The sequence below is a fragment of the Cydia splendana genome, chromosome 9 (assembly GCF_910591565.1).
Source record: "Cydia splendana chromosome 9, ilCydSple1.2, whole genome shotgun sequence".
Classification (NCBI taxonomy): domain Eukaryota; kingdom Metazoa; phylum Arthropoda; class Insecta; order Lepidoptera; family Tortricidae; genus Cydia; species Cydia splendana.
In genome coordinates, this window is record NC_085968.1 from 13,155,947 (window position 1) to 13,172,181 (window position 16,235).

The 16,235-nt window shown below is 37.6% G+C and overlaps 1 protein-coding gene and 1 long non-coding RNA gene across 2 annotated transcripts in view; one reads left to right on the top strand and one right to left on the bottom strand.

Annotated features, from left to right (window-relative positions):
• LOC134793711 (uncharacterized) overlaps nucleotides 1–16,235 on the top strand; it is a 102,803-nt gene that overhangs the window by 10,687 nt on the left and 75,881 nt on the right. The gene's annotated exons all lie outside the window — the stretch shown is intronic.
• Nucleotides 5–12,827, bottom strand: LOC134793601 (uncharacterized). Its single transcript, XM_063765223.1, has 6 exons — nucleotides 12,465–12,827; nucleotides 5,350–5,505; nucleotides 4,515–4,960; nucleotides 1,649–1,832; nucleotides 1,095–1,215; nucleotides 5–802 (listed from the first exon to the last, which is right to left on the bottom strand). The coding sequence occupies exons 1-6, from the start codon at nucleotides 12,729–12,731 to the stop codon at nucleotides 153–155; spliced, it is 1,824 nt and encodes a 607-aa protein (XP_063621293.1). The 5' UTR covers nucleotides 12,732–12,827; the 3' UTR covers nucleotides 5–152.

The window sequence follows — 16,235 nt, forward strand, 5'->3', positions numbered from 1 at the left end:
GGAAAATACAGAAGTATTATTTATTTCTCATGGCTCATAGTAACTTTTATAATTTGTTTAAAAATAGTTTAATCAGCAGGTACATCTGGGTTTAAAACATAGAATCACAAAAATATATTTATAAATCATAAAAAGTAGAGGTATTATGAGTGCTATTCCAATATATTATTAAACAGGTCTAGCACTTCTGGCCACCCTTCATCTTTCATCATGCTTTGCTTCATCTTTATAAGTTCTTGCAGAGATGCATAAATTGTCCTGTATTTCTTTATGTAGTCTACAGAAACAGAATATGTGCCAGGTTTGGGCATAACTATATTGAAAGCTTGTGAAGAGTCTCGCAATAATTTGTTATTGAGATCATCTAATGTCTCTTGTACGGTTTTCACACTATAGGCATCTAAAAGAGCTTCAAGTGTTACATATAGTACATTCACCACATGATATTCACTGACAACTTTGTCAGGCTTGGAGGGTGACATTTTCGGAAATCCATTATTGTTATTGTTATCCGAGTTTGACAGACTAACTTCTTCCAGTCTGCATTGCTCCATCAGAGAGAGTAACATGTCATAAGTTTTGTCTGTTATGGAAGATTGTGATTTCGATACTTGTATGTCACTGCATTGAGGATAACCTTCCTTTTGACACTTTTCAATGTAGTCAATTAAAACTCTGATCACATTGTCCTCTTTATCTTTGACCTTTAAAAAAGATTTGGTAACATGCATTCCTATCAAGTATCTCATGAATAGGGGCTGAATTCTTTTCAATATATGTATTACTGAATCATTGGACAGACCTGCAAAATAAAGACAATTAGTCAGAGAGTATGCAAACACTGCCAGTACATAAGTAGGTATTTGTAAGATTGCCTTGTTGCCTGAATCAAATTTTAAATAAATTAAGTAATTCAGAACCATAAATATGTATGCAACTATATATCAATTCGTAGGCTTGCAGGTGTGTGAGCATGACATTGACAGTGCTATGCATGTCTATAATAATTCGTACTAAGGCTGCTGCAGGCCCAGACTATACTATTTTGTACAATTAGCTCTTGTGAATAAAATTGTACTTGCCTTTTTCGTTACTTGTCATGCTTTCATAAAATTTACTTGCAAATGAGTAGCAGTATTTTCCTAAATTGGGGTAGTCACTATTAGAGTTTGTTTCACATATGTAGATAATTTGAATCATCGTGTTTAGCCAGGTCTGAAAAAGATAAACACTGTAATTTCGTAAAATGTAGTACACATTCTACAAATTTTAACGACATTAAAAATGCTGCTTTGTTTATTAGATACTCTATATAACATTAGCCCATGTTACTGTACACCCCTGGACCTGAAAGTTGATACTTGTAATTTATATGAGTTACAGGCCGTAAACGTGGAGCGCCAATGTATGGTGACCACAATAAGTCCTTTTATATGGTCCATCTAGTAGTCTTTTTTTCTGATAAATCATTGGTACAGTTGACAACAAATATTTTTCACCATATATTTTTGCCAGACTTGGGTGGTACCTATTCATATCTTGGTCCAATGTGCATTGCGTCTCACTTTCTCATCAAGCAGAATTTGAAACGCAAATACACATTGGACCAAGATATTGGACAGATAAAATACCACCTTTACATACTTACAGTCATCAGTTGTATGTATTCCTCCGGATACTGCAGGTGAATGACGTATATAAACAAGTCTACTATCTGGCGACAGTTTTTGGTGAAACCCCCCGTGTTTAGTGGAGTAGTTGGCCACAGAAGGGCAGCGAGCAAGGGTCTTCCCTTTAAATTCATAATATGTCTGCCCATATTCCTGGTGTGCCTGTAAGAATATTATTAAGTAATAAAATTATTAAATTAATATTGGGACTTGGGACTGAATAGTATAAGTCTATGTTTGCAGCAAAATCATTGCTGCGTTAAAATAAGGTTAATTTTATTATTCCTGCACCCAAAACCCTGATGTATGTTAATAATACTGGTCACATAGTAGAAATGCCTCAGAATACAGAATCCTACAAAATGCGATAGAAACCATGAAATATATGAAAATCTGCAGGACAAGATAAACCTGCAGGACAAAATAATTATCACATAAGTTCCATGGAATCAAAATAAAATCCTTATGAGTGCTGTAAACACTTTGACTTTTTTAACCGACTTCAATTTCATAGAAGGAGGAGGTTCTGTATTCGGTTGTGGCTATTTTTTTTTTTTTTCTATGTACGTTCACCGATTACTCCGACATCCGTAGTCCGATTTGAGTAATTCTTTTTTTGTTTGAAAGGAGCTACCTCCGAGTTGGTCCCATTTTAATTCGGTTCTGTTCTGATGATGGGATCCATGAGGAATTGAGGGAACTCCTCAATTTTTAAAGGCACATGCATGGTGTTTTGGGCGTTTTCTTAAGCAACTCGAGCATTTTCTCCCGAAAATCACCAATTTGATGAAGTAGACCTGATGATGATGATTATTTTGATGATAATGATGATGATTTCTTTAAATGTAACTATGTTCAGCGATTACTCCGGCACCTGTGATCCGATTTGAGTAATTCTTTTTTTGTTTGGAAGAAGTTACCTCCAAGGTGTTTCCGTATTATTTTTGGTTCTGGTCTGATGATGGAATCCATGAGGAATTGAGGGAACTCCTCAATTTTTAAAGGCACGTGTTAAGTGATTTCGGGGTTTTCTAAAGTAACTCGAGCATTTGCTTCCGAAAACCACCAATTTGATGTACTGCAACTGTAGCCTTACCACGAGTTTGATATTGACACATTCGCTAACGTCTTATGCATCTAAATGTAACTTTTTATGCATCTCGCTCACACTAAGGTTAGTACGAGCGAGATGCATAGGAAGCAAGTTACAAACATGCTAGCGAATATATCAATGTCAAACTCGTGGTAAGCTGGTAAGGCTACTGATCGGGGATTAGGGTTAGGAGTTAAGGGGTCAGGGATTAAGGGGTCGGGGAATGGCGGTTGAAGGGTTGCTGGTTTAGGATCGAGGGGTTCCTGGATCAGGGGTTGACGTGCTGTGAGGTTGAGTGATCGGGGGGCTGAGGGATTGGGTCAGTGGCGGGGCGGGCGGATGGATTTAGTTGACAGGAATTATAATTTCCTAGACGGACTCGAGAAAATTTCTGGTTCAGGGTCGAGGGGTTCCTGGATCAGGGGTTGATGCGCTGTGAGGTTGAGTGATCGGGGCGTTGAGGGATTGGGTCAGTGGCGGGGCGGAGGATGGATTTAGTGTAGTAGTGACAGGAATTATAATTTCCCAGACGGACTCGAGAAAACTCCTGATTACATATTTATTAAAGAAATAGGTACACGAATTTAGTGTTAAATATGATCTTGTTTTTCATTCATGCGTCGCGCTCTTAACAATGCGTTAAAACTAAAAACGGAAAAATAAAAACTTTTTACAAAAAAAAGCAAACCGACTTCAAAAAGGATGAAATAAAATATTATCCTTTTTGAAGTCTATGCGTTACCAACTGATATGTTTGAAGTCGGTGCCAAGCCAAGTAGTAACAATACCAGTCAAAAATAATCAGCTTTATGGCTATAAATCCCATTAGAACTGTAGTAATAACTATTACAAATGTGTAAGTAATTCTGTCTGCCTCTTTGTCGCCTTTTCATGGCTAAACAACTGAACCGCTTTAGGTGAAATTTGGCAAGAAGGTAAATTTCTTGAATTGTTTTATATTTTGAAATATAGTCCTCTGGATAAGGGACGGGAAATTACTCAGTCCCAATCTCACACTTGCGTGCTATAGACTGTTCGAGCATTAGTAAGAAATGCTCTTTAAAAAATACGATGGAAAAAAAATGCATTGGATTTCCACTAATGTGCCGACAAACATGGTACAGACTGCGCCAAGAAGGTTTGATCGTGTGTTCTGAGGTGTGTTCTTAGATACAATCGACGTCAAAGATATGTTTACACTTTTGCACCGTACACCTTTGTTATAAGGCGAAAAGTGTAAACATATTTTTAACGTCGACTGTACCTACAGAAAGTATGTTCATTGTCGTCGTGTAAGGCAATCCAACGTAGGTACATCCTTATCGAATCGCACCAAAATCATGGTATGCTTCAAAACTTGGCTTGGCACCGACTTCAAACATATCAGTTGGTAACGCATAGACTTCAAAAAGGATAATATTTTATTTCATCCTTTTTGAAGTCGGTTTGCTTTTTTTTGTAAAAAGTTTTTATTAGTGTATTAACTTTCGGAAATATACACATGGACTATATTAGGAAGAGTGTGGAATTCTCAATGCTCAATATTTCCTATGTCAAAAGTAACAATAATGATAATAAATGTTGCACCTATGAACGGGTTCCAGCAGGCGTTCTACATGACATTAAAGCTCTCCTAGGGGCCTCTACGTGTTGGATCTATATCCCCACGCAAGCCTATCAAAAGACCGGGATTTATAGGACCGTGAAATCCAAAATGGAGTACAAATAAAATGATAATAAAAATATGAAACCTTGTAAGCCATATGGCGAGGTCGTATTGTATTAATTCAATGGTGCTCTCAAGGACGGCCATCAGCCTTTTAATTCTTTCTGGTCTTTCAAGCCCTTCGAATATTTCAAATTTTTCCTTTTGCCAATGTAAACCTTGAACACCTTCCTTCATTTCAAAAGGTGTGTTCTCAAAGAGATTTACTAGGGGTTCATTGGTTTCAGCATTTATGTCGTTTTCCAGCCTGTTCATACAATATTTAATTACTCCTTCATTAAAGCCACATTCCGTCCGATTAGTAAATGTGTTGCTTTTCAAATCCATAGGTGTTGTAAGGAAGTTTTCGTAGCACTTTCTTAATACTTTGGGACATGGAGGGTGTGTACTGAAATTCACAGCGAGGACTTGTTGGCATTTATCTATTAATTCCTCCACTGTGTAGTTTACATAACTATCATCGTGTGCATTCTGAAACATATAATACAAATATTTAATTGTTACTTGACAAATTTACATATACCTTAACTTCACTTTTTTTTTGTGACCACTGACTTGCACTCCTCGACTTTAGTTTGTAGACTTCAAATTTTTACCACAAACAGATTTAGTTTAACCAAGGATGTTGCAATAATTTGTTAAGGTTTCTTGATCCAGCTAGAGATTAGGTTAGAAATATCTATTTTATAGTATTATGAGGAAAATTATCATCTATACCAGAGGTTGGTGAGAGTGAGCTATTTGCCTTATAATATGACGTAAGACATGTCAAATTATAAGGTAAATAGCTCACCCTCGCCGACTTCTGCTAATAACAGAAATAATTTTGAGTTACAATAGAGTATAAAAATGATGCTTACCAGCATTATTTCAATAATTTCTTTCATGACTTCAGCAGATAAGTATTGATCACATGAAATGTTGACTTGGCACACTTCTAATGCATCATACCACATTCCGCTTTTTATTTCAATGTTGAAAGTCTCTGTAGCATAACAAGGCATTTCTTGTTCTGTCTGAAATAAATTTAAATTGATGATTATTATATTCTTTATTTTTGTAGGCACATAATTATATTCATACATATCTCAACAAATATTGTTTATTTGTAGAATTAAACTGATTAAAGCTTAAGCTTTAATCAGTTTAATTCTACAAACTGTTAGCAGTTAGGGGATAATTAGTCAAACTGTTCAGTGCCCTATCCCACAAAACTTTACAAGTGTACAATTCGACAAAATTGTTAAATTGTAAACAAAAAAATGTACCACAAAAATTACAAATATGTATTCGTTACAAGTCTGCAGTATACAAATATGTCATTTTTGTGAAAGCGTATCACAAAGAATAAAGGTATGTCACGACAGCTACATAATGACAGCGTTTTACCTACCAATAAAACGCTTATTAAATACTTACCTTATTCAAAACCTTACATTATAATGAGAGCAGCGCTCGTTTCCGTGCCGGAGGCGGTCATCCCTATTATTATTTCCCTTAAAACGTCATCTTTTTACCTACTTGCAACACCAGGCAGCCAATTTCAAGTCTTTATAAAAACAAGTTTCAAATCTGGCTACCTCATTGTGTCTCATAAGCTATGAAGTTTTATGAAAAACTATAACCAGGCAGAGCTTGTATGTAAGGTTTTGAATAAGGTAAGTATTTAATAAGCGTTTTATTGGTAGGTAAAACGCTGTCATTAAATCCTGTACCGTTATTCAAAACCTTACATTATAATGAGACCTGTTTGTTATCGCCTGGTGTGATAAGATGCCAATGTGATTTCAGGAAGTAATGTGAAATATTTAACAACTGTGGGAGTTCATAGCAATGAAAGTAATAATATACTTTCTAGCAGATTATATGCTGTAATTAGACACAAAAAAGCAGTAACTTGTTAAGTAATTAGGAGTACTGGTATTTTCATAAATAAAAGAAATCATTTGACACAATATATTGTTTATTTTTATTTATCTTTACAAATCAGTAAAGGAAAACATAATTATATGTATATACCATACTAAATTTTATTTTAATTGATCACATTAAATAATCTAGTTACAGTACTTGATGTGTTATAATTACTTCCTTTAACTACCTTTTGATAGTGATTCATGAAAGTGTTGTGGGACCGCCAATTTCCTCTTTGCAGGATCTCGTCGAGAGGGCAGTTTTCTATCCAGTTTTTTGATGCAACCGCTGCCCTTATGCTTCCCGGTGTAGCTTTGATTCCAGCTTCTTTAAGGACTGATTTTATCCAATTTGCAATCATAGTTTTTGAAGCTGGTTTAGGTGTCCCACAAATGCTAATGAATAATTTTGTTATATTTTCTTTTCTTCTTTCACTTGATAGTTCTAACAATAGTTTCACCCAATACACTGGATCTAAGGCTTGAGAATCCTTATTTTTAAGCAGACGCCATCCTTGTTGTCTGTAGTCGGGCCCATCTGTTTTTGAGCCATAATCCGGCCAAAAAATAATTGAATCATTTGTTATAATACATTTATCTTTTTCTATAGAAAGTAGAGTCAAATCATGGACTCTTCTTCCCGAACAGAGTAGAAGGAGGCAAGCTGTCCTTCTGGAGCATTCGTAAAGATTAGTAGTTTCTGGTGTGTTGTTTAACCAATTTGCCAATATGTCCATGTCCCATATTGGAGTCTTTTCGTGTCTTGGTTTTCTTATTTTAACCGATTTCATCACATGTCGAACTAGCGGATGAGAATTTAAATTCTTGGTTTTGTCAGGGTCACATAAGGTAGAGACGACGGATTTGTGTAGCGCAATAGTACTGTAGGAGAACTTATTTTTCATAAAAATATCTGTCAAAAATCTAGCTAGATCTGCGCTGTTCGGGTTTTTGAAATTAACGCTGTTATGTTGTGCCCACTCGCACCAACGTCGCCAAGCCGGTTTATATGTTTTTACAGTAGATTCGCGCCAGCTGGATTTTAGGAACTTCTTTTGTTCTGAGGTCCAATTTTCTAATGCCGAATCCCACCCCCACATTTCCAGATCTCCATGGTCATATTTTGTACTTTGGACGGGGGAGTGCCTGTCGCTGTGTCGATCAGAACTTGGTTTAGATTCCGAATGGTGAACGGAGGGGCTATGGCCCGTTGTTTGAGGTCCGGACGCCAAAAGGCTTTTTCCCATTTTGGTACAACTATGAGGTAACGACCTATTGCTTGATTGAGATGATTTAATACTCGTGGTATCAAGAATGGGGGTGGGAACACCCATGCTAGAGAGTAAGCCCATGTTCGACTTAGCGCATCGTGAAATTCTGCGTTCTGGTCTTTCACATTGAGGCTGACGTAACGAGGGACAACGTGAGCCTGGTGAGAGGCAAAGAGATCGATCACAGGGGTTCCGAACTTCTAGAAAAACATCTGAGTGAAGTGAGGGAGTAAATGCCACTCTGGCGTTTTCTTTTGACGTGATAGGTGATCTGCTTCTACATTGTAGAGGCCTGGCAGGTGATGTAATGTCAGAAATATGTCCCTTGCCTTTAATATTTTGTAAAGTTTGGCTGTCAGATCCGAAAGTTGTCGAGATTTTGTTCCCCCTTGATTCTTGAGATATGCTAATACAGTTCGATTGTCCGATTGTATGGCCACTGTCGTATGGGAAAGATTCGTTTGCGTTATAAGAACTTTGTAGATAGCAAGCATCTCTTTTACGTTGGAATGCAGAGATATTTCCTGGGGGGACCAAAGTCCTTGTATCGATAGGTTGTTTAGTTGAGCGCCCCAGCCTTGACCAGATGCGTCTGTCGTCAGGTGATGTGTTACAGGGTATTGGTGAATGACGGATGCATTCATGTGGTTTTGCAACCACCAAAAAAGCTCTTTTTGGGCTTCGGACGGTATTGGGACTTCGTTGTAATGATCGGTTTTTAGGAGATGTTGACAAAACCGCTGTAGGGCTCGGTGATTTAACCGTCCGTTCATGACGCAAAAACTTGCGAAGTTCAATGTTCCTACTAGACTTTGCATTTGTTTTAGATTTGCAGTCTTTTTTGTTAATAAATATTGTAGCTTCTTTCGAAGGGCGAGGCATTTGTCTGATGGTAACCACTTTACATTTGTGAGGGGGCTCCACATTACACCCAAGAATTGTAAGCTTCTTTGTGGCACTAGAATCGATTTTGCCATGTTTATGTGCCATCCGAGAGACTTTAATAGGTTTAAGGCCAGGCTCACATGGGATTCTAGTTCTTCTCTGTTTTGAGACACTAGAAGATAATCGTCTAAGTAAACAATGACTCGGACGTTCTGTTCGCGTAATATTTGGGCTATCCAATTGCTGAGCATGGCAAATACTTTGGGCGCTGACGAGAGGCCGAATGGCAGGCAGGTCATTTGCCATAAGGTTCCCTTGTAAATTAGCCTTAGAAAGCACCTGTGGGCATGTGCTATCGGAAGGTGGAAGTAAGCGTTCGACAAATCGATTTTGGCCATCCAATCTGAAGCCTGAATAAAACTCGGGATTCTTTGTATGTTTATCAGCTTGAATTTGCCTACGTATACAAATTGATTTAGGCTTTTCAGGTTGAATATTGGACGGTGTGTGCCGTCTGGTTTCTTGACCAAAAAAATCCGAGAAACAAAACTGGGGGCCATTTGTACTGGTTCTATGACTTTCATTTTTATTAGCTGATTGATTGCCAAGTCCATTTCGTCTGACGGTAATGTTAATTGAGGGTGGTTGGATAGGCATGGCAGTTGAAGTATCGGCTTTGAACAAAAAGGGATGCGATATCCCTGTATTATTTTTAATAACATTGGACTTGCCCCGTAGGATTCCCATACATTTGCATATTGGGATATTTGACCTGCCTGAAACATCGAGTCAGAACTTTTTCTTTCCTCGAGACTCTTTCCGTAAGTCATTGTAAGACTGTCTAGGTGCTTGGTTACCAGCGGGTCCTGACCTACCCCTAGGGGCCCGAGAGCGAAAATTGCGGTTACCCTGCGCGGGCAGTCTTGGCAAAGCTTGATCATACATACCATAACCAACTTGCGCAGCAGGTACTGGCGGGTATGGATAATAGGGAACCTGCGCGGTTGCCGTTTGTGGATAATAATAATTATTCATAGCCGGTGGTGCGGCAGTTTGAAAACTTGGTTGATTACCCTGCGCGGGTAATAGGTATCTTTGTTTTGCATTTGGAGTAGAATCAGCCTGCGCGGCTTTTCTATTAACGCGAGTTTCGTTTTTAAGAGGCCAAAACACTTTACTTGTGCCACCTTTCTTTTCTAACGTAGCCGAGAACGTGTCACCATGAAACAGACTGTCACAGGATGGCGGTATTTTTCGAAGGGTTTCTTTTGTAAATTTATCTTTGACCGATCGTAAAATACTGTCTCTCCTTTGCTGCACTAAATCAGCACGATGGCCGCAAGCCATCTGTAATAAGTCTGACGAGATTTTCTTGTAATCTCCTTCCAAGAAAATCTCGTTTATCTTATTTTGAATTGTTACGACATCTATCACCTCAGTTAAAGTTATCCACGACATAAAGGTGCGAATCCCTTGTTCCATCGCATCGCATTGCTTTAACAATCCTGAGGAGAGAGCCGCGAAACCCCTTTCTGTATGACTAAGATTGTTAAAATTATCATAGGGTTTTATTTCTTCGTTTGTCTCTAACTCTATGAAACCGGGGGTAGACACATAATTCTTTTGAACCTCGGAATAACGAATTTCTGCCCAATCTGATGATTCAAATCTTTGAAACTGTTTTAAGGACTCCAAATGGTTTGGGGCCGACTTTGGAACGAGTGGATCTTTAGTGACGGTTTCTAAGGTCATTGAAAAAGGTTGTTCAGGAACTGTAGGCTCTTTTTTACTATCACATACCTGATCGCCAGGTAAAGGTAAATCGGATGTCTCATCGGAAAACAGCTCCCCACTCGCATTTAAATCGAGGGCATCGTCAGCGGATACCTCTATATTTTCACTAGGGGATGGAGGGTTTTCTGTTGGTGGATAGTGATTTGATAGAAAATTTTGAATATTTGCGACCTGTAATGACAAGTTATTTAAAACCTCGTCGTAACGTGTGCGTTTTGTATTTCCAGAAGTTTCACTTGAAACTTTCCGTTTATTTGAGGGTAGATTGTCTGGATCGCGCTCCCCCATTTTCACCACTATATTTCGGAATGCTTATTTAAATGACTATTGAAGCTCGAGTTGATTTATAATATCTACTACCCTAAATATCTATAGGTTGTGTCGTCTAAATTGACTTACCAGGGACGACCGCTCCTAGCGAAAAATAAGACGCCAATGAGGTAGCCAGATTTCAAACTTGTTTTTATAAAGACTTGAAATTGGCTGCCTGGTGTTGCAAGTAGGTAAAAAGATGACGTTTTAAGGGAAATAATAATAGGGATGACCGCCTCCGGCACGAAAACGAGCGCTGCTCTCATTATAATGTAAGGTTTTGAATAACGGTACAGGATTTAATTGTAGAATTGTGGATTTATAAATATACAAGCGCAAAATTGTAATGTTACAACTACAAATATGTAATAATTTATTTTGCTTTTTTAATGTTGAAGGTAGTTTCACTTTATACGCAATACGCAAGAATTACATTAATTATATTTATATAGTGATCTATCTACGAGCATTTACATACCAACTGACATCAAAATGGATTTGCAAGCTAAAATGACCATATTAAACCTCATAAATGAAAACAAAAACATTCTCTTTGGTAAATTTAGTGATAAATTGACGCACACTGCGAAAATAAACAAATGGAAGGAGATAACGCAAAATTTAAATGATTTATGAATAATGGAGAAAGATTGGAAATACTTAAGGGACACTATGTGGCAAAATTGGAAAAGGCGTACGATGGTAAGCTCAATTTGAGTATATACATTTTTTTCTTATCCAGTACCTATGAGTATTTCGTAAATTAAATTAAAGCTAAGTTTTATTTATATGAAATTCATGACACTTAGGATCTCATTAGGGTTCCGTAGGTAAAATGCCAAAAACAGAACCCTTTTAGTTTCGCCATGTCCGTCTGTCTGTCTGTTCATATGTCACAAGCATCAAACTATCAAATGAATATTGATGAAATTTTGGCAGGTGTGTATTGGACGCCGCTACTTAGTTTTGAAGTAAAATTGCGTTCCGTTATGGTCAACGTTAAATTTATACGTGTTCTATACATCCTAGGACGTCTTACAATTAATTCTTCTTCACTATCACTGCTACTTGAACTAAACATTCCGTGGTAGGTATACAAAGGATTGGAATCGCTAAAATATGCTGCAATTACTAGTATTCGTATAGTAACAACTGTAGCAAGAGGGTGCGACACACGTTTAGAGAATTGTTAACTTGTAGGTACAATTCTACATATCGACGCTTATCATGAACAGTGGTACAACTAAAAATGAAATGCTATTGCATTTAATATTCTATCTTTTACAGCTAAGATTTAAAGTCGAATGGCATTTCATTTTGTTTTGTGTCACTATTCATGATAAGCAACGATATATCTATAATTATTACTACAATTTAATGTAGCACAAAACAATTGTCAGCTACAAATTTGTACGTTTTCCGGAAAATGTATGTAGAGTATGTAAAGTTTTGTGATACAATAAATTGTAGACTTGTCGATACAATTTACATATTTGTAAGAATTTTCCACTACAAATTTGTTACTTGTATATTTTGTGGTACGCACATTTGTATTATGACAAACTTGTAACTTGACACTTGTAAAATTGTAATTGTAAGTTTTGTGGGATAGGCCACAGGTTGTTCCCAAAAAACCTCCTTTGCCACTTGACATGCAATCTCCAAACTTGGACAAATCCAGGGATACCTGAACTTATTTCCACCTAGTCCTTCGTCATACATTTCCTATGCTTAGGTACACATAAAGATGTGTCCAGTTTACTTATTATTAGTATACAAAACATTGGAGTTATAGTTTACCTCGTGTTTTAAATGGTTGCATTCACTTTTTGCACAGGCTGGTAAATTCAAGATTTGTAGCCGTTTTTGCCGATTTAAATATGCTTCACATGACACCTTTTCACATGCATTTACAAAATTTTTCCTCTTCATGGTTTGCAGCTGTTTTTGTCGTTCTAATTCTGTTTTTACTTCGGACCTTGTACGCTTTTCTGTTACATTTGTGGATTCAAGATGTACTTGATTATTAGGACTATATTTCATACGTTTCTTTTCGGGACTGGACATGGCTTGTTAATTACTAGGCGTTATGCATATTAAAAAATCAGGATTTAGTTCGAGTTATTGTAAATCACTGAAAATAACAATAAATCCAAGACATCCAAGACATCAACAACGCGCCAATTTCTCATTCTCTCTCACTGTCAGCTGTCAGTGTCAACTATTTGTTTTTTATCGTCCTTCTGGACAGGCTAAGACCAAAGGCCATACTGCCTAAGCCGTAACAGACGGGCGCACCGGACCGCGACCTTGGAGCGGTTATAGACGTTCTGGGGTGTACATATCGGAAGGGGCCTACCGCGAAAACCAAAATGCGCAAATTGCGTGGATCTTTCTCTTCTACTCCAATGAAGGCGTAATTAGAGTGACAGAGAAAGATGACCGCAATTTGCGAACTTCGATGTTCGCGATAACAGCCGGTACCAGCCGGTACTTAGAGTCGGACCAAAAAAAGTCTGTAGCGGATTTGATAGCCCACGCAGTGCAGGTGTTATTTTAAACGTCAAACTTCTATGAAATTATGACGTATAAATAACACATGCACTGCGTTGGCTATCAAATCCGCTGTAGACTTTTTTGGTCCGACTCTAACAGACTTCAAAAAAGGAGGAGGTTATCAATTCGACTGTATTTTTTTTATGTATGTTACCCCTAATATACCAACTTACTATATTTTGATGTTAGAGTATACTCTCATTTCCTCATTTCTGACTTGTCTGGGATTTTCTCAAAACGCAGTTCTGATGATGGGATCCATGAGGGATCTAGGGAACTCTTAAAATTTTATAGACTAGTGATTTTAGTATTTTCATCAACAAATCAAGCATTATAAAGCATTAACACATTCACTGCCCCCAACGCACATGTGCGTTCACCGTCATACGAGTTTGTTCCTAGGCCACGCCCCCTGGCAGTGAATGCGTTAACTAAGCATTATTATTATTATTTCAGCCTGGGGCACTAGATGCCTTGGTCACTTTTTATTAGTACATATATGACATTTATTTCAATTTATAATTTATATGTGTAGTAGTGTTTCTGCTTGATAAAAAACAAATTAAAATATTTTTCTGAAATAATTTAATTTGTTCAAATACTTAAGAAATCAAGCATTTTCATTCAAAACAGTGCCATTTCATGAAGTGCTGATGATGACCAGAACAGGACTCTTTAACAACGCATATTTCAATTTTGGCGATTTGTCCTCTTCGTTATGTTTGTTGAGTAAGTAAGTTCTGAAGAAACATTTGTATAAGATTAGTTCTGAATTGATGGTGGGTTCCCCATGAGGTCCAACTCTTCAAATCTTGATAGCTTCAGATCCAGACGTTGAACATTGATACGTACCCGAAGCGCAAAAATGTTTGTGACATGACAATTTGGCCAGAAAGGAACGAGTCTTATTACCTACTCATAAGAAAAACTTAAAACTAATAATAGTAATAATGGTAAAACACACCCGTGGAATCGAAGATTCATCAAATCAAGGAATGGTAACCCGGATGATTAAAAGAGGTTTTACATCCTCTTTGCTTTACATCCCCCGATGAATAGGTGCCAGGTAGTACAAATAACTTTATTGATCAATTAACTTTCTGTGTAGGCTCTGTAGGTATCTATATTTTATAGGGTTTGGCGCCCATTATGTATAGCTGCTAAACGAGCGCTACAGTGGTGCATAGGTGCAACAGGGGTTATTTAGAAAAGATACAGTCACCTGCAATAATATGTTCCTCTTTGAAGGCCGCAAATATATGTGACACGCTCTTATGGCTCTACAAATAAGATTGTGCCAGATATTTTTGCGGCCTTCGTTGTGTAACATATTATTGCTGGTGACTGTACGTTTTTTGAAAGGGACGGAGGGAAATTTTGCGAGTGTAGGTATATTACGTCATAACCGAAAAAAATAAAGCTTGTGCGAGATTTAAACTAGCTATTCGACTATATTATGGACAGCATTAGCCGGCGATTCCTTCTAGAGTCCGTCTAAAGAGCTTGTTTGGGTTATTCCCACTAGTTACCTACTGTACACTAGGTAACTACTGGGATTTTTTTCCCACCTTTTCCCACTGTTACCACCATAAAAATTCCTAGTAGTTACCACCAAGCCGAGTTGGTGGCAACTAGTGGGATTTTTTTTCCCAGTAGTTACCACCAAAATATTGTTAGGATTCAATACTAATAAAAACAGTATAAATAGTAGAGTATAAATGTAGCGTGCTGTAATAAATAATTATGTGTCAGTTAGTGATTCAGTATATATACTGCTTTAAAAGTGATCAAAAATATTAAAACAGTTTTACCGGTATAAGTGTAAAAACTAAAATAGAAGAGTTTTATAGACGTTCGCATTCGCACGCCATCGCCATCAGAATCAGATAAAGTACATAAGTATGATTTTACTCTTTTTCTGATTTTTGCTCTTAGCCTGACGCCCTCTTGCTCCGTCGTACTCAATTTAAGGTAGTTTTATGTGATTTTAATTACTTACACGTTCTTCCAATAAACATATATTCCAAAAGGACCAAAAGATTAAAAGTTAAATACAAAAAAGAAGTGTAGGTACGAATAGTACCTGATGCCCCTCTGGTAGAGTGTTATTACCATCCCGCTAGCGTGGGTGTTTAAGCAATCAAGCCAACCAGCGTAACATGACCGAGCGATGTACTACCCGAGCGTAATTGGAATGCGAGCCTATGCTGGTTAGTCCGAGCAGTCAGCCCATCCGAAGCGCGCCCTAAGCGGTTTAATAACAACCATGCCCTTTACTTATTTAGCCCGACTACAAATTATGAATACCTACATATTCCAGCTCTGCGTCGTGTTATAACCACTCACATGATTGATATTTTTCAGTGACCTCTATTATTATGTTGGTGGTAACTAGTGGGATTTTTTTTCCCAGTAGTTACCAGTGGTAAAAGGTGGGAAATAAAATCCCAGTAGTTACCACTGGTAAGAACTTGGTGGTAACTAGTGGGAATAACCCGCTTGTTTCACCGTCCAGAATTTAGTACCTGATGCCGCAATAATTATTATGTAATAAATGACACGTACGTTCGAGATACATATCTCCATCTTACTTATTTCTGTGTCTCATTTGTTAATTAAGCTAAATCGAATCTGCACCAACGTTGAAAAACAAAGTGTGCCATCATATTTTCATAAAAAAATGATAATTTTGGTGACACTTTCCTTTAACTTAGTTACTGCAAAATTAGCTTGGTCTGACTATTTTTTTATAACATCCAAAGAAGACGCATCGCAAAATCCAGTATAAATAAATAAGATGATAGGTATGTACAGTCACCACACGCAGGGCCGGATTAAGCATGTCGGGGCCCCTAGGCAGTGCGAGGCTCGGGGCCCCCTACAGTCAATTCTGCACACTGCATAATAATATTCAGTACAGGGAAATAAGTTTGCGTTTTTAATTTCAATCTTCAGGCGTCAGCCCAGCCGTCCAGCCGATCCGAATCGAACGATGTCTTTTTCGCTCTTATTGCG

Bases quoted from the DNA above. Each gene is read 5' to 3' on its own strand.
- LOC134793601 (XM_063765223.1), bottom strand. From the start codon at position 12,731: ATGTCCAGTCCCGAAAAGAAACGTATGAAATATAGTCCTAATAATCAA. The intron at 5,506-12,464 runs GTAAACTATAAC...AATTTATTTCAG, and splicing joins GCAACCATTTAAAACACGAG to ACAGAACAAGAAATGCCTTG. The intron at 1,216-1,648 runs GTAAGTATGTAA...TATCTTTTTCAG, and splicing joins AATACATACAACTGATGACT to ACCTGGCTAAACACGATGAT.